This window comes from Hermetia illucens, chromosome 1, assembly GCF_905115235.1.
Source record: "Hermetia illucens chromosome 1, iHerIll2.2.curated.20191125, whole genome shotgun sequence".
In the NCBI taxonomy this organism is placed as follows: Eukaryota; Metazoa; Arthropoda; class Insecta; order Diptera; family Stratiomyidae; genus Hermetia; species Hermetia illucens.
Genome location: NC_051849.1, coordinates 212861848 through 212880478, shown reverse-complemented (window position 1 = coordinate 212880478; position 18631 = coordinate 212861848). Strand labels below are relative to the sequence as shown.

General features: G+C 46.5%; 1 protein-coding gene across 5 annotated transcripts in view; it reads left to right on the top strand.

Annotated features, from left to right (window-relative positions):
* Positions 1-18631, top strand: part of LOC119652351 (protein abrupt) — a 143585-nt gene that overhangs the window by 103247 nt on the left and 21707 nt on the right. Inside the window, exon 6 of one of the 5 annotated variants that reach the window (XM_038056453.1) lies at positions 10671-11448. The exons of the other annotated variants lie outside the window; for them this stretch is intronic. Coding sequence (XP_037912381.1) covers positions 10671-11356 — 686 coding nt within the window. The 3' untranslated portion in view covers positions 11357-11448. Of the gene's footprint in view, positions 1-10670; positions 11449-18631 lie in introns of those variants that run through there. 5 annotated transcript variants of the gene reach the window in all.

Below are 18631 nucleotides of genomic sequence, written 5' to 3'. Positions count from 1 at the left end.
CATTACCATCCTGTAGACTTCGCCCCAAGGGTACATGAAAGTCCTGGGGGCTTAACGTGAGTACCTGCCGTGTAGACATAATCCCACGGTCCTCTTCGGACACGGCTTGAATTTGTGACCATAATCAGAGCCCCGCCATGCAAGCACAGCGGTCCTGGTTTATACTGAGTGCAGGCTCAGCATTCACACCAGTGGATGCGAGGCCTATCTAACACCTCTACCGCAACTAAGGAGTACGGCGCCCGAGTTGTACAGCGCAACTCCACACTTGAGCTCCGAGGAACTCTGTCCGCGATGTAGGCATAACCACAACCACTATGAAACTCCCACTAGGGGGCCAACCGCAAATAACCAGGCCGAGAACACATCCTCCAGGAATTCTCCTGGAGCAAATGCTTTCAGAGGGCCATCCCGGTTCCCATGGTACCAGATAACCTCCGGTGAGGCTTCGTGGCCGAAGCCACTTCAGATGAGTCCCTTGCAGACTCAGGTCTGATCACCCTCCTCGAGTACGTGGGGACGGAACTCCCCAACGGGTTAACTGGAATCAGTCCGAGGCGGAGAACCGCAACGGAACCTTTAACCAGCTAACTACCGCTCTGCGTACAACACAATACAAAGGACATCACAAGACAACACAAACACAAAACACACAGGACATCACAAGACAACACAAACACATAACACACAGGACTGGTGGCTATCCACCATGGCCACTAAGGCCATTCACCCAACAACCGCAGGTGAAGCAGCGTCGAGAAACTCCCTCCTTCGTTGGAAGGCAGCACGCGCGAAAACATTAGCACATCGAAGCGTCTCACTGCTAGCAAGGCACTGGCTAAAATCAAAGATACCGCTCACCACACGAACGCCCATGTCGTCTAGATTGCGGATGTCACAGTACGCCGGACAGACACAGAGAACATGGAACCAGTTCTCTGAGTCAGCCCCACACAGAACACAACCCTGACTGGAAGCAAGGTTCCGCTTGAAGAGAAACTCATTCAAGCTACCATGCCCCGTCAGGAGGAAGCCCATCTCAAGCCCAAAGTCCACGACGGAACTTCCTCTGGCAGACACATATCTGACGTACTTATATGTGACCCGACCTTTCCCACATTCGTTCCATCTAAGCTGCCACTTAGATGTTACACTCTCGTCTAACATCTTTTTGACCGCAAGCGGCCCTAGCCCTTCAACCTGATTAATACTAACTAGATCCTGATCCTGTAGGCCGTGGCACGCCGGACTACCTCCAGATCAAGAGGAGGAACACCCGACAAGACCTGCATGGCGTCGGTCGAGACCGTACGACATACAGGAAGACACGATGACAACGCCACTCGCTGACAAGCGTAGAGCAGCTGCCTACCCTGCACCGTCAACGCAAAATCATACAACAAAGGGGGACCCATACGTACAACATGCCAGAAAGAGTCCCACATAAATGGATCTAGCAGCTCTCCTGCTTAGACCCCACTCACACCTCATCACTCGCCTCAACATACACACCAATTTAGTCAACCGTGGCTTGAGCTCGCGCAGGTGCGGATCCAAGTATATGCGTTCCGCGATCGTGACTTCCAAATACGTCACTTTCTTCCGGTATTTCAATGGAACTCCATTGAGTTTAACACATGGCGTACGACGCAGGTAGCCTTTCAGCATCATCGCGACGGTTTTTTCAGTTGAGATCACGACACCTACTTTTACAGACCACGAGTTAACGATGCGCATGTACTCAGTACCCTGCTGTTCCCCTCAACAAGAATGAGGAGATCATCCGCGTAGGCAACACATTCAGTAACGGTCGAAAGGCCCCAAGGGTACACATCACCATGATTACATAACGGTTTGAAGCATTTTTTTTTGCTCCTCCGAATGGCTTCTTTTAGGAGGCCATGTGCCTCCTCACGGCCGTCGTCACCAGGCGCTTCCCTGAGCCTCTGGTAAAACCTCCTTGCCCGGAAACATGCGGCTCAATTTCCTAGTTCCACCAGTAGTTAGGTTGCCCACTGCGAAGCAATCGCCATCGGGTGATTTGAATGGCTGTTTCTCTAAATCCCCTTCAAAAATCCCGACATATCCCCGAAGAGCACGGCTAGAGAAAAAGCCACCCAAATCACCCGATAGCGAATGCTCCCCAGTAGCGTCGCTGAAAACGTGCCCCCTCAAAAGCTTTCCCTGTTCAGCCGAGCATACCACCCGACATTCAGTGAGAGTTCTTTTGAGCTCGATTCGCCCATGATTTCTATGCAGATCTTTCGCTATCCCACCGAGCATACCACTCGCCATTCTGTGAGAACAATTTCGAGCTCGATTCGCCCATGATTTCTATGAAGATTGCCTGGTGATCACTGTGGGTAGCGACTCTACTAGCTAAAGCAGTACTCACGTATGTCACGTCCATTATAGCCTCCAATCCCCTTTCCCTGAAAGTACATGAAGCTCCAACATTCGCCAGTACCACGTCTAGTTCCGCAAATGCTTCGATGAGAGCACGTCCCCTCACATTAGTTGTCTGGCTCTCCCATTTAAGAGCCCATGCAGTAAAATCGCCTACTATTATGGTCGGCCAACGTCTTGAGCGACAAACATCTGCTCATACTCGACAAATGTAACGCTGAGTGGATCATTGCAACTTTAGATGTGGACGCCTTTCACTTTCGTTCTGTGAAACCCTCCTCAAGATGCTCCATTATTTCCTCGAAAGCTTGTTCTCCACAAGCCCATAGCGCTGCTTGGCCCGTTTTTGTCTTTGAACCAAATGCTACCACCGTTGTTTGGATATGGCTTACTAATTATGGCTACATCGATGTTTTTTTCGCGGATGGTTTGTGAGAGTAGGTCTTGCGGCGTCTAGCAGTGGTTTAGGTTGATTTGTATCAACCTCATCTGCGATTTGGGTTAAGGACTCTTTTGTATTCCGAGCACCTGCTGCTGCCCTCAATGTACCAATGATCCACACCCTCCTTCCCTTTGCTCAGTAAGCTGTTTGGGTCAACTTCGCAGTCCTTGCTGATATGGCCTTCTACTCCGCAGCTCCTGCATTGCTTCAACCTGTCATTTGGACTAGTGCATGCCTTCGCAATGTGACCGAAGTCAAGGCATCTAAAGCATGGCTTCAATGTCACCTACTTCCTAAGGCGACACATAACTCACTCTATTCTCATTCACGCTGTTTCTAATAGTTGGAGTGCTGTTTCTACTGGTAGGCTGATGATGGCAGTCTATGTTTCCCTGTAAGCTTTCTTCAGCGTTTTCATTGTTGTCTTCTGTAATCTAACAAGATCGAATTGTTTTCCAACGCTTGGCGAACCTGCTCCTTCGTAGTGATCTCATTTACACTTTTGCAAATTATAGTGATCTCCCATCTGCTAGCCCCTATATTGGCTTCCTGTCTTAAGGACTTTTGGGTTTGGCTCAAGAGTTTGTCCACAATTACTTCCTTGGATTTCTTGAGCTCCAACATAAGATTTCCTTTCTGGGATAGTCTGACATTACCCCCCAATGTGGTCAGTTCGGGATCTGCCTTTACTCCTCTGGGAATGTCAGCATATGGCCCTTCATCTCTTTTGGAAATGATAATCCTGCTCCTTTGGGATACCACTTTTCTCCAGATTTCTGCATCCGCCTTTAGAGACCCGCTTCCTTTTCTCGGGATCACGACTGCAACCGTTTCGGCGGCAGCTTCAGCAGTAATCCTCATGTCCTCCGCTTTTTTGGGAGTTGAGTCCTTTTTTCTTCTTCGAAGTTTGTTGGACTGTTGAATCGTTCAACTTTTCGCGCAGCCTCTTCCCCGGTGTCTCCCGTTTCGTATCTTGAACAGGCGTTCCTTGAGTCGCCTGCTTCACTTTTTCCTTCGACGGTTTCCCCCCTCTTTCGTCCTGGCCTTATTGTATGCCAAAGGGATGCCTCTTATCATGGCCCTTATATTTTGGTGAATATTCCTGCACTCCTAAATTCACATAGCTCCATGATCTTTTTACCCAGTGCTGTGAAGGTGGCTCCTGATTTATCGTTGCTTAAACCATCCTCCTGGTGATTTGGTGCCAAGGATTCTTCAGGGAGTTCCAAACCTCCTGTTTGTTGACCACGGTGACATCACAGGGCTGCTTGCTTTTCTTTCTTTATCTTGTGATATTTGACCTAGTTTATCCTTTTAGGATAATTACGACCAAATACGATCAAACGTAAGAGCATGGTGTCCTGACAGCAATCCTCCTCTCCACACTGTACTCCTTTCGTGAGTAACTTTTGCCATTACAGCTAGAATGTATCGAATCGTGTACTACAGTCATATTATAGTGGCGTCACATCAATCCCATTCCCATTCCCATCCTAATCACAATAATAGACATTGGTAATATTCAAACGGAGCCGTAAACACACCTTAAATGCTACTTTTATTTCGTACGTGTAGATATTGTGTACGTAGTCCCGTCGTGATATATTCCACTGCTACCTCCATCCAACTACAGTGCACAATGTTGTAATTTCTGGTATTTCAGATCCTTAACGGATTTTCGACATGCGATAGTTTATTTATTTTTTTTTCGTTCGTTCGCTTGTTTTTTTTTTATTATTATTATTCGTCTTCTTAGGAAACTCGGTACCCACCCTTTTCTCAATACCGAAGGATATGTATTGCACGTCTACAGATATTATATCTAATACGGCATCCATTTATGTATTCGGCACCTTTACACACCTCAAAGGCAACCAACCCCGAGCGGAATGTAGTGGAACATATGTTATATCATCTATGACAGGTTATAGCCTCTAATAGCGAGAAAATGTATATTTTATTTCAATTCCAACCCTTTTTTATTCGACTCTTTTAGCATAGTTATCCTTGCGGAGTGTTCATATGAATATGAGAGGTCAAAATTGCGTTTTCTCGGTATTTTTTCGGGCTCGGATAGAGGAAAGTCAAAAGGACACTTTCACTTTCTCCTTCACTTTGTTCTAATTCATTTTGTCCTGGAAAATATTTCGGGTAATGAGAGTATTCATATTCATAATATTGCCCCCGCATCGACTACGTGTATTTTTGAACTCGGCGAGGATCCACCAGCGTGGGTTCGGTCATCATTACTATCATTTTTCCAATGATGATAATATCATCATTATCGTTTTTGTTGTTCCTTTATTCCTGTTTCTGGTACACTTCTATTTGGTTAATAGTAATTTTATAGACTTGTAGTTGTTTGTATTTTTTTCGAAGGATTTTTATAACTCCGGATAGGGGTAAGGATTACAGATATCCTATTAGAATAATATCTTTTCTTTGGGTTGGTGAATTATGGGGAAAACGAAGGGAATTTATGAAAGTTTTCATATGTACGGGAAAATATGTTTCAATATCACGAAAGTGTTATCCTTTTTGCATTGTAGGTGGTATTAACATAAATAGGGAGCCTATTCGAAATGTGAATATTTTTTTTTTTTTTTTGTACGTACACGGAGGTGGAAAATCTTAGAAAGACACGTCCGCCGCAGCTCCGCCGCCCGAACGGCGGAACAACAGCGGGCGCGTGTGGGATTCACATCCACTAAAAACCACTTCCGGTCTCTCCAGCCCCAGCCCCGCGGGACCACCATTGAGGTATTACTTCGCGGGGTAGGTTTGCTCTTAGGCACTCATCCTTCTCCTATTTGCAGCTTTCCTCCTTCTTTGTTCTTTGAGCAACTCCTCCTGCATTTGGATGATTGCGGAGCTAACCGCAAGCCACTTCTCCTCGGACTCCAGCATCTCAGTAACCAAGCTCTCCGGGGTCCCGCTCCTGCCCAGCACCTGGTTTAAGCTCCTTCTCTCCATCGCAAATCGTGGGCAGTGAAACATCACATGCTCTGGATCCTCCGGTATGCCATCGCATCTGGGACAGTTCGGAAAATCATCCAACCCAAAGCGGTGCAGATACTGCCTGTAGCAACCACCGTGTCCCGTGAGGAACTGGGTAATGTGGTAGTTGGTATCCCCATGTTTTCGCTCAAGCCACACCCTAATGTTAGGAATGAGCCTGTGCGTCCACCGACCTTTCGCAGACTCGTCCCATCTGCGTTGCCAGAGATCAAGCGACTCTGACCTTGCCGCATTTCTACGCTGTGCATGCCCCTCCATATGTCTTGCATTGTACAGGACACTCCTTTCTTTGGCCAGAATGTCAACCGGGATCATGCCTGCCACCACCAATACTGCCTCATCTGATGTGGTTCTAAAAGCACTGCAAACCCTCAAAGCCATCCGCCGGTAAACCGAGTTCACCTGCTTCCGTCTCTGAGAGCTTGCAAGCGCCTCTGCCCACACAGGCAACGAATAGAGCACTCCGGCTAGCACCAACCTCCGGCAATGTTTCGACCCACCAATATTTGGCAACATTTTTGCCGTGGTGGCACTGGCTGCCTTTTGGCATGCATACTCTAGGTGCTCCCTAAAACTCAATTTGGTGTCAATTATTACTCCCAGGTATTTGATAGCCGGCTTTGATACGACCGTATGTCCACCGACCTCCACTTTTACAGTATTATTTTTCCTGCGTTTCGTTATCAAGACCGCTTCCGTTTTCGCATCCGCCAAGGTCAGCCCGGCCTTTTCTAGCCAGGACTTTACCGCTCTCACTGTTTCCGTTGCGTAAACCTCCACATCTTCTGGGTGTTTTGCTGCAACAACCACTGCCAGGTCATCAGCAAAGCCGACAATCGTAGTCCCCTCTGGGACGGGAAGAGCAAGCATCCCATTATACATGATATTCCACAACAGGGGACCAAGTACCGATCCCTGTGGTACCCCGGCTGTGACAATGTACTCTTTGGGACCCTCATCCGTCCCGTACCAGAGAGTCCTCTCTGAGAGGTAGTTTTCCACCAAATTCGCTAAGTATCCGGGAACACCTATGTCAGCCAACGCCCATTTAATTCTATTCCAGTTGGCCGAGTTGAATGCGTTTTTGACATCCAACGCCACCACGGCACAGCAGCCGCCAGAAATCAGTGCACCCATTGCCAGGTTTACCACCATGCCAATTGCGTCCACCGTAGAGTGGGTGCGTCGGAAACCAAACTGGCGTTCCGACAAACCATTGCTGGCTTCGACGATGGGCAGGAGTCTGTTGTAGATGACTCTCTCCATCATCTTCCCCATTGTATCCAACAGGCAGATAGGACGATACGACGCTGGGTTTCCAGGTTGCTTGCCAGGCTTCGGAAGCAACATCAACTTTTGCTTTTTCCACTGGGCAGGGAATATTCCTTCTTTTAGGCACGCCTCGAAGGTGTTGGCGAAAAGGTCGGGCCTAGTCTTCACTGCCAGTTTCAAAGCTCGGTTGGGGATGCCATCCAAACCTGGGGCCTTGTTATCACCGAACCTACCACATATTTCCCGCAGCTCCTCCACAGTTACAGGCGGTATTATGCCGTCATTTGGCTGGACAAAAACTTGCCTTCCCCTATTCTCGTGGTGAGGGAACAGAGTGGTAACAATCTGTTTCAGGAAGCGCGGACAGGTCACCTGGGGTGATTTCCGCAGCCTTTTCATCACCACTCTGTAAGCCTCGCCCCAAGGGTTTATGTCGGCATGGTCGCACAACTGTTTGAAGCAATTCTTTTTGCTCCTCCGAATGGCTTCCTTTAGGCGGCCACGCAATTGCTTGTGTGCCTCCTCTCGACCGTCGCCACCGGGTTTTCCCCTGAGCCTCTGGCAAAGCCTCCTTGCCCGAAAACATGCGGCTCGCAAACTTGCGATTTCATTGTTCCACCAGTAGTTGGGTTGCCTACTGGGGAGCAATCGCCTTCTGGGCATAGTAGCATCGCATGCTTCCGTCACCCATCGAGTGATCTGGGTGGCTTTCTCTCCAGCCGTACCATTCAGGGATATGTCGGATTTGAGCACCGCGGAAAACGTGTCCCCCGCGAACGCTTTCACTGTCCAGCCAAGCATACCACCCGGCATTCTGCGAAAACTCTTTTTCGAGCTCGATCCGCCCTTGATCTCTATGCAGATTGCCTGGTGGTCGCTATGAGTATAGTCCTCACTGACATGCCAAGCGATTCTACTGGCTAAAGTGGCACTCACGTATGTCAGGTCCACTATAGACCCCAGGCCCCTTCCCCGGAAAGTGTACGAAGACCCAACATTCGCCAGTACCACGTCCAGCTCCGCGAATGCTTCGAGGAGAACACGTCCCCTCACATTAGTTACCCGGCTGCCCCATTCAAGAGCCCACGCATTGAAATCGCCTCCTATTATGATCGACCAACGTCCTCTTGCATCCAAAACAAGAGCAGCAAGCATCCGCTCATACTCGACGAGTGTAGCGCTGGGTGGAGCATAGCAGCTGTAGATGTGGATGCCCTTCACCTTCGCTCTGATAAACCCTCCTCCGGGTGCTCCATTATTTCCTGGAAGGCTTGTTCTCCACAAGTCCACAGCGCTGCTTGTCCCGTTTGGTCTTTGACCCAAACGCTACCACCGCGGTTTCGGTATGGTTCACTTAGTATGGCCACATCGACGTTTTTCTCGCGGATGGTTTGCGCGAGTAGATCCTGCGCCGCCTCGCAGTGGTTGAGGTTGATTTGTATTAACCTCATCTGCGATTTGTGCTAAGGGCTCTCCTGTATTCCGGGCACCTGCTGCTGCCTGCAATGTGCCGACCTATCATTTGGGTTAGTGCATGACTTCGCAATGTGACCAAAGCCAAGGCATCTAAAGCACCGTTTTAACGCCACCTGTTCCCTAAGGCGACACATTACCCAGCCTATTCTCACTCTCCCTGCTGCTAACAGTTTGAGTGCGTTCTCCACTGGTAGGCTGATGATGGCGGTTTGTGTTCCCCCATAGGCTTTCCTTAGCGTTTTCACCACGGACTCTTGTAGTCCGGCAAGATCGAACTGTTTCTCCAACGCTTCGCGAACCTCCTCCTTCGTCGTGATTTCATCTATATCTTTGCAGATTATAGTGATCTCCGGCCTGCTAGCTCTTATGTCGGCTTCCTATCCTAAAGTCTTCCCGATTTGGCTCAAGAATTTGTCCGCGGTTACATCCTTGGATTTCTTAAGTTCCAACATAAGATCTCCCTTCTGGGACCGTCTAATGCGGCTGACGCTGTCTCCCAAATTGGTCTGCCTTCACTTTCCTGAGAATGTCGGCGTATGACCCTTCGCCCCGTTTGGAAATGAAAATCACCTCCGGTCTAATCTTCCTCCGATAACTTTTCTTCCGCGGTTCTACCTTCCTCCAAGCTTCCGCATCCGCCTTTGAAGGTTCGATCCCTTTTCTCGAGGTAGCCACTACAGTATTTTCCCTGGTAGCTTCAGACGTACTTTTCATGAAGTCCGCCTTTTTGGGAGTTGAGTCCTTTTTTCTTTTCGGGGTTTGCTGGCCTGTTGAGTCATTCAGCTTCTCGCGCAGCCTCTTCCCCGGTTTCTCCCCTTTTGTGTTTTGAACCGGCGTTACTTGAGTTGCCTGGTTCACTTTTCCAATCGGCGACTTCCCTACTCGTTCATCCTGGGCCTTGCCGTACGTCAAACGGATGCCTCTTATCATGGCCCTTATATTTTGGTGGATGTTCCTGCGCTCCTTTATAAACTCACACAGCTCCATGATCTTTCTACCGACGGCAGTAAAGGCAGCTCCAGACTGATCATTGCCCAAAACATCGCTCGGGTGAATCGGCGTCAGCGATTCTTCCTCATCGAAGACTCCCGCTATACGCTTCCCACTGGGGGTAGCGATCGTGGGGGCTTGTGCCCGTGTGGGAGGGGATCTGCGAAAAATCGAGCTCCTTCTGAACGGATCCATCACTGGAGCCAGTTCAAGTTCCTCCCGTACGCTTGTAACATTAGATGCCACAGTAGCCAAGGTTCCCACTACTGAGGCACTGCGGTCGTTGGATATCGACGGCCGGGAGCCCGCTTGCTCACTCCCAAAAACCGCCGGCACTGGGTTTCCGAAGCCCTGCACCGTAACTTCATTCTTCTTCTGCTCCTCCATGTTTGGTTTTATTTCTGGGTATCCTTCCCATAGCCAATTTTTATCCACGGGCGGGCGTTTACTTCCCACCTACCCGGCCTGCACATAAACATGCCCATACACGCACATCTCCGGATGCGTGCATGTGCATGGCCATGACACATTCGCCGAGCATTCCCTTACCCGCACGAAGGGACGCGCCTGATGGGAGATTTGGCAACTCCACACAGACGAAATGTGAATATATAATGAAATGAGTACGTCCATAATCCAGCTATTGTTCTTTGTTTCCGGTCTCCGTTGTCTCCAAGGAAGGGATTGGATCTGCTCTCATAATCCTGTCAACAGTTGTCTAATAGACCAGTCGTCCTTATCACAAATCGAGTTTCACTACTCGATAAAAATTCAACCCTCTTCCCGTACCCGTAGAAACATATGGGTGTGGATTCAAATTCGAGTTTCATTCAAACCGGTCTTTCAAAAATTCCTCAAATTGGTCAAAAGTTCGTCCTTAACCAACCTCTAAAACTGCATGTCATAGCCACTGAGATACAACAGAACAAAAGCAGTCGAAACATATCCACTGCATGTAAGAGTCCAATTGAATTTTAGTAGATATTAGACTTAGACTTTGATTTTAAATTTATATCTAAATGAATGGGGGCAAAACTTTTTCTTAGCCGCCTCTGTTTTATTGCAGGGGCGGCTGAGATAAAGATGTCACCAAAGCACCAACAACCGCACGAGCCATCTCCGCAATCATCATCAACGGACACGGCGAATTCAAACAACGAAAAACTACGCATCAAAATCGAAGAGGAAGAAATTACCGAAGAAATTATGAATGACGATCCTGAAGACGATATGCACCAATATGACTTTCACCAACACCAACAACATCATGACTCCAAGCTGCATGAACATCAACGATCATCATCGCAATATCCTCCTCACCCGCCGCTTTCACCCTCGGCGATGTTTCGTCTTCTAGGGGCTCATTTTCAATCATCACTGCCTACACCAATGCCTAGTGGTTCTGGTCAATCAACAACACCAACGTTACCTATCTCATCAACCGGAACAACATCACCACCTTCTCATCCATCTATGTTCATGGGTGGTTCGCCTCAGCATCAGGACTTTTCAACACAATCCAGTAGTGGTGCAGCTGGTATTATAGGTCCTCAGTGTCCGCATTGTGGAAAAATCTACTCCAACGTTAGTAATTTACGCCAACATGTCCGGAATGTACATATGGCTGTGGACAAGTCCCTTTGGCATACATGCCCAACTTGCGGGAAGAAGCTAAAAACAAAACATTACTTAATTAATCACCAGCTGCAGGCGCATGGAATTCACCAACGTTCAACTGGGTCTAATACGTAAATTTTTTTTTGATTTAATTGTAAATGGTATAGAGGGAACAGTTAGCTGATATGGTTTTTAATAAGTTCAAATTATGTATATATAGTTGAAGGGTTAGGGTTTCCCCATGTAGATATATATATTTGTTGAGCTGTGCTTTTCACCAATGAAATTAGAATCGAATTACTGAGGAAAGTAAACCATGAGATAATCTAGAACCTTGGAATATCACGCATTATACAATACCTGAATAAATTCATCCCTTTGTGCTTGAGGAAAAAATCCTTCGTATTATATTATAATAAAGAAGGGGAATTACTGAAAATTCCTAGCCTCCTAATCACGGCGTTTTACATCGACATTGTGGAAATCATTTGCGTTCTGTTTTCTATTAATTAAATTGATTAATTCCATTAACAAACAAATTGGCTGCATACATTTCTGTTAGCCCCCTCTGCCACTACTATAAGGAACTGTATACAGGAGATTCGACTCCCAGCCCATTGTTCGAAATTTTATGGTGGAGAAAAGTCATTGCGTACCTTCAGCTGTCGACGGTAATTGCGGGAAAAAAATCCTCACATAAGGTCTGGTGTTAAGTCCGTGTATGTCATGCACAACTGTTTATGGCTTGTCACATGGGATAGAAGAACCTATCGAAAAGACATCTAAGTACCATCGACACGCCCCCCCCCCCCCCTACATTGTGTGAATTGGCATTAACCACATAGGTCACGGGCCAGTTAGCTACCTCGTTCCTTCCCCAAAGATACACAACGACATTCCGTTCCTTTTTTCCGCAGGATTTGCTCCTCCTGTACACAGTGGTTTTGCATGCGCAATAATTTTAATGTCCTAATTTTTGACGTGCTAGACTTGGATCAAAATGAATCCGCAATTCAAGCATTTGAAGCGGCTCCGCGACAAAATTTATAAAATATATGCGAAGCTAAAAACTAAAGAAAAAAATACCCACTCGACCGCTAGCGGAGCCAGAAAACTTAAAGCCGGACTGCCACGATCGCAGGACCCTGGTCCAGTATTTCTCGTATTTCAGATGTTGGTTAGGCGCAACCTACGGAACTCTTACCCTACTTCTCCATTTTTAGACCCTCAATTTATTAAAATTCCGTTAAAATTCTTATACGAGCCTTAGGGGGTAAAGGGACAAAGGATATCCTATGCTAAAATTTACAAGAAGCAGTAATGCTTTCCCCTTTTTCGTTTCTCTTGTCCAGCTCCAAACGGATCCTGATTGTGGGGAAAATACATATATAGTCTCCTGTTAATTAATCTGTAGAGTAAAGGACATCCACACTACCTCCTTTTTTTATTCTTGCTTTTTTTCTCATTTTTTTCTTTCAATTAGATGGCTTCATTTTCATTATCTTCACACTTAATGCTTTTCATGTGATAAACCTGCAGCAGCGAGCCAAACACAAAGAGGACCACAAGCATTCATGACCACCGGGATTCGAACTTGGGTGAACCAGTTCAAAACGCTGATACTTACTCAATTGAACCATCGCGACGTCATTGGGAGAAGACTCACGGCAATTAATTTATGGTCGCATGTATCTCGCTAAGGTTGCCGGAGATCAGCCCTCCTATCCACATTTCTAATTGCCAAATATGCACCATTGTTTAGGATATTGTCAGTAAGAGTAGGGCACCACAGGATAGAGGACTTCTCGGCTCTCTTCAGGGCATCGTGGGTGATCGTCGTTTCAGCACAAATCAATAAGAGATCCTAATCCGTTTGACATCCGTCAAGAAGTTTTTTTCCGTTCCCTGAAGACAGGGCATATCATACCTTGTGGATTGATACCAACTGCAGACCAACTTTGGAGATGACTAAACAGTGAATCTTTCCCTTGCCCCGTCAAATTCCCCGGCCGATAATCATAAGTCTCATTTTCACATAATTTTTTATAATGTTTTATGCCAATAAAAAAACCCTTACTGTGAAAGGATGTGGAAACGATCCAACACCACGAGCCCGGAGGATGTCGTCGCTGAATACAAGGCCTTAATGGCGGCCTGGCTGTCGTTCAGAATGGCTATGGGGCTTGGTTAATACCCCAGCCATCGACAGACTTACAGTATCGCGAGTACTCCAGCTTGGAATACAATGGTGAAACCTGGGAGACCATACGAATCGGATACACTGTGTATATACCAGAAAACCCCTGTACTATCTCCGCAGACCATCTTTGATCCGCCAGTCACTAATACTACATCATAGCCTTCCAACATGCCGCCAGTCTGCCACTTTGCTTTGGTTGGAAATTCCACAGCAAAGTCTATCATGAAATTCAGCTTGCGTGTGACATAATCCGCGGGGCAGATTTCCTGTGGTACTTCCTAACATCCTAGATGTTACTACGGCCGTAGGGCTTCGCTGTCCAGCATCCGGAATCACGCCTCAACGTATTTGATGTGGAAGTCTAAGGGGAGGAAATACAGGAGTACATTGAGAGCATCTGTCGGGCATGACGAAAGAGTCCTGGTAGCACCTGCAAAAGTTGTTCTTTGAATCCTATTAAGCAGTGTTCTATTGTGACCTTTAGTGCAAGCCTGTTACTTACAAAAAAGTCGTACGTTTTGAGACGCACTACATCCGTGTGCATCCAAAGAACCATCCTCAACCGAAGATCCCTTTTCTTCTCAAAAGTTGTCTTGGGGGCATGGAAGGTATGCCTCCTTAACCCTCAGTTCTATGTTATTATACTTCACACTGGAGGAAAGAACCAATCTTTATTCATTCAGCCGCGGTGGGTGAAATTCAGATACCCTTCTTAGTGGTGAATTATATCAGTTCCGCATCATGCGACCCATATGGACACCTTTCGCAACGCACCTTCCCTAATGTCGCTGGACGGAAACATCTCTGACATTAAAGTCACCAAGTCATCGGCATATGCCACTATCATTACTCCGCTGTAGTCCAATATTTGGAAAATTTCGTCCATCAGTATTACCCCAGCACCGGGGAGATAGCGCCACCTTAGGGCGTGGTCAAGTGGTTGCCTGTGGTGGTGTGTGTCAAGTGGTTGTCTCCCAGAACCGACTGGATTATCCTGATTCTTAGCATGGATATAATCCAATCCGAAAGATACCTCTGCAATCCAATACTGATCAAGGTTTCCTTGATGGGGTTGGTACTAACGTTGCTTGAACTTGAATTTGGCTTTGAGGTTGGCATGCTGGTAATTAGAGAAAGGCGTTTTCTCCATAATCGCCCTTAAGTGGATGTCCAGAATGCGTTTTAGGGCCTTCAACACGAAAGAGGTGAGACTGATTCGTCGAAAGTCCATCGCGGGATTATGGCCGCGCCACCGATTTCGGTATGAAATCCATCCGCATCTCTAAGGCTGTGGTGCGCGTCTCCAAAGAGATACAGCCTTGGTTGATCTCGACAAGACACGGCACAACTCTTTCCTGCTGCTTCTGTAGCATGATTGGCATTATACCATTTGGACCTGGACAGCTGGATCCTCGGTAATTACCGATTTGATAAACTCGCACGCCTGGAGTGCGTCCTCCAAGTGAGGCTCTACCTCATAGTCCTCCTCGTTGGGTAGAAAGTGCGTCTGAACCAGCAGTTCCAAGATTTCATCAGAAGATTCTGTCTAAGAACCTTCCAAATTCTTAAGAAAGTATGGGCTCCTATGTTCCTTGGACAGAATCTCACTAAGCTCTGCGGATTTGGCGATACTTTCAATGTTCTGACAAAAGTCCCACCAATACCGCCTCTTAACGGTGTTGATGGCCGACTTGTACTTGTTCAGGCCGTCATTATATGGCTGCCAATATTTATGCCTGTAGCAGATGCTGGACAGATCTTTATCCCACTACGGTGACAGTGTCTTCTTACTGTAATTAGCAGGGCACGAGACTTTAATGACGGTATCGAAAACCTTTTCCAGAGCCGACCTTCGATCTATTAGTCGTGCCAAACTTGCCAATTTGCGCAGTCGATATTCCTGCGGACTTATCGACAAACGTTCAACCAAAAAGTTTTTGACGATTTTTCGACTTTCCTTGAACTACTTGCACCGCACAGATGCACTGGTTTTTGTTGGTGCTGAATCCCCACAAGTCTTATGCATGACCTTTACTACCATCGTTTGGCAATACGAAATTTGATACAAATTCTTTGTTCAATACTTTTACTTATTGCAAAAATCAGCATATATTACTCATATCGGCCAACCTCCCCAGCGGTTGTAAATACACTAATTGGCAGTACCCACTCTCAGAGCGAATGTATTGGGGATGCTTACACATCATAGACCCTGCACACAAGAGGAGCAAATGCAGTGACAAAGGGGCACGGAATGTCATTGGATATCTTTGATCCATGTGATTAATGAGTCGATATATCGATACCGCTTAGAAGGGTTTTTTTTTTTGGGGTGTATTTCCTCATCTCCTGTGACACCCCATGAGCACCTGTGCAATGCCACATGCCCGCAACCACATTGCACACCAGTCACTGAACCACATACACAACACCCACAGCGGATCTTATACAGTGAATTTTTCTCCCGCAATTACCGTCTCGGTCCAAGATGCGCAATGATCTTGCTTCCCATAAAATTTCAAAGAATACATTGGGGGCTCAATCTCCCGTATATAGTCTTCTTGCTCTAAACTAACAAAAATGACTGTGAAGATCATCATTGAAATCCTATCCAAATGCTGGGTCGAAACGTGCTTACACGCCTCGGTGCTAGCCAGGCTCGTGAATCTGGCTTGGGGACCCTTGGAATATTTCGTTCCTCCACGTGTCATTGCACAAAATTCACGTGTTCTTTCCGGTGCGTGGGTCCACATTGGATTCTGAAAAAAAAACACAAACACGGGGACATACCAATCCGCAAGTAAACCTAAAAATACAAAAAAGGACGGGTTATCCACGCGCGTGGTTCAAGTGCCACGATCAAAAAGGAGGATCCACCACACCACAGGGGTAGTTTAGGTGAATGCATTTACGCACACAGTGTTGGACTCCCAATTTGGTACGTCGTCGGACTACCAACTAAACACCTCCCCATCGTCAGAGAGCTAGCCTGGAACCGTTTGTCACATTACTTCGGGCCAGCCCCCGAACTCTCCCGCCTTGCCGAGCCTTCAAATCAGGGAATTCCTTTTACCAACGGGAGGGGAGAGGAGGAAGGGAACTGTCAATTCAAGGAACCCCCTGCCATCCGGCTCCTCCACCGGTCGAGTTCTATCTTCTTAGCAACGAGAAGGGCCCGAACGTAATGGGCAACACGGTTCCAGCTGTCAGCAATCCTCAGCATCTCTTCCACAATGTTGTCTGGAGAGAGATCCCCTGTATTTAAATAGAGCTGCTGACGAATCCCATCCCACCTTCCACAAGAAAAAAAGTATGGTGGGCATCGTCCACAACTCCATTGCAAAACACACAATCCGGAGAACGCGCCTTTCCAATCTTGTGCAGGTAAGACTGAAAATTTCCATGCCCACTTAAAAATTGGGTAAGGAAATGGTCAGTCTCACCATGCTTCCGATTCAGCCACGCACCTAAGTTGCCGATGAGCCACGCAGTCCATCTACCTCTAGTTTCATTTTGCCAAGAGAGCTGCCACTGGTCTAGAGTGTGTTGTCGTTCTTCGCGAGCAACCACCTCCCTTGGCTCATCTCCCTTGCGCTTGTATATGGCCTGACGCTCCCTAGCAAGAAGGGCAACGGGGATAACTCCCGCGATCACCATCATGGCCGGTTCAGAGACTGTGCGGTACGCAGACGCCACCCGTAAAGCTCCCCGTCTCTGTACTTGCGCGAGGCGTCTACAATATACCTCCTTGTTAAGAGCGCCAGCCCATACCTCTGCACCGTAGAGCAGGGCAGACTGCGTTGAATTCATCAGGAGACGTCGCCTATTAGAAGTAGGACCCCCAATGTTTGCCATTAGGCTACTTAACGAAACTCCAGCCGCAGCCTTGTTCGCTGCTGCTTGGATTTGCTCAGAAAAGCTCATCTTTGAGTCAAGAGTCAAACCAAGGTACTTTACCGCTGATTTTGACTCGATTATCGACTGGCAGACGTTGAGTTATAGGTGCTTCAGAAATTAGCAATGCTGTGAAAGACAGTGCAGAGGACTTCATTGACTTTTTCAACAGCTTTCGATTTTACGGGAATGTTGGTCGTCCTCTAAAGTTCCGATTTGTGAGGAATCTGATTGCTTGCACTGCGCTATCATTTCAATACATTGTTAGGACTCTATTGATCTGGTGCTACTCCAAACACTGAAGTTCTTGTTACGTCTTGTGCACCTAGTATAATGATCCTAATATCGCTAATGTCGAAGGAGTCACACAATTTACGAAGAAAAAGAGAGCATCCTCTAACTCATCAATTCTCACTTTCTGATAAAGATGTGGGAATGTGTTCTTTGTTTACTTTTTATGCAAAATCACAAGCTTTTCTTATGCACGGTGTTGAGTATTCCCCAATTATATAAAATAAAGTTTGAAAATTACGAGATTTATATTCAATGAATTCACTACCGTCCGATATCTTATAAAAATCCATGCCAGATCTAAGGATCTTGACAAAACGTCTGACTCCCTTCAAGACACACTATCAATTCCCCGGTTCAGCTGTTCCACTGTCAATCGATCAGCCGGTCTCGCTGATTTTCGTTCTTGGTCCATCGTCTTGAGCTTAAAACTCTATGCCAGGCTCAATGTCAACGTGCACTGTCGTGTTGAAGTGTGCAGTAAGTCTTTTCCCCTAACCACGATCAATCGCCTGCCTGCACCCAATGATGTGTAATATGGGCAAGTTTATGAGGATCAACGAATGGTTGGCCCTGTCAATTCTGGCTTGCATCATTGGAAAATTATGAAAAACTGGAACTTGAAATTGCTTATATTAGAATTAGACTATGGAATTTAGGGGAAAGAGACCAGTTGTTGGATTGTTTTAAAAAAAAATTTCGCTAAACCGCGGATAACACTTCGTTTTTCTTCACTTGTCGCATCACAATTTGATTCATTTGTTTTGCATGGTAATGAAATGATTTTATTGTGTTATACAAAGCTTAAATTTCATTGTATTTTTTGCACCAAAATATTCATAGTTTATGTATCTGTTGTAAATTACATTTATATGTTGGATCATTTTCATACAAATTAAAAACAAATTCGGGAGATTTTATCTATTATACTTACAAATGTTCATTATATCTAAAGGTTTCATTCCAACATATACAATAATATTTAATATTTGAAACGACCGTGATCTAAACTCTTGTTGCATTTA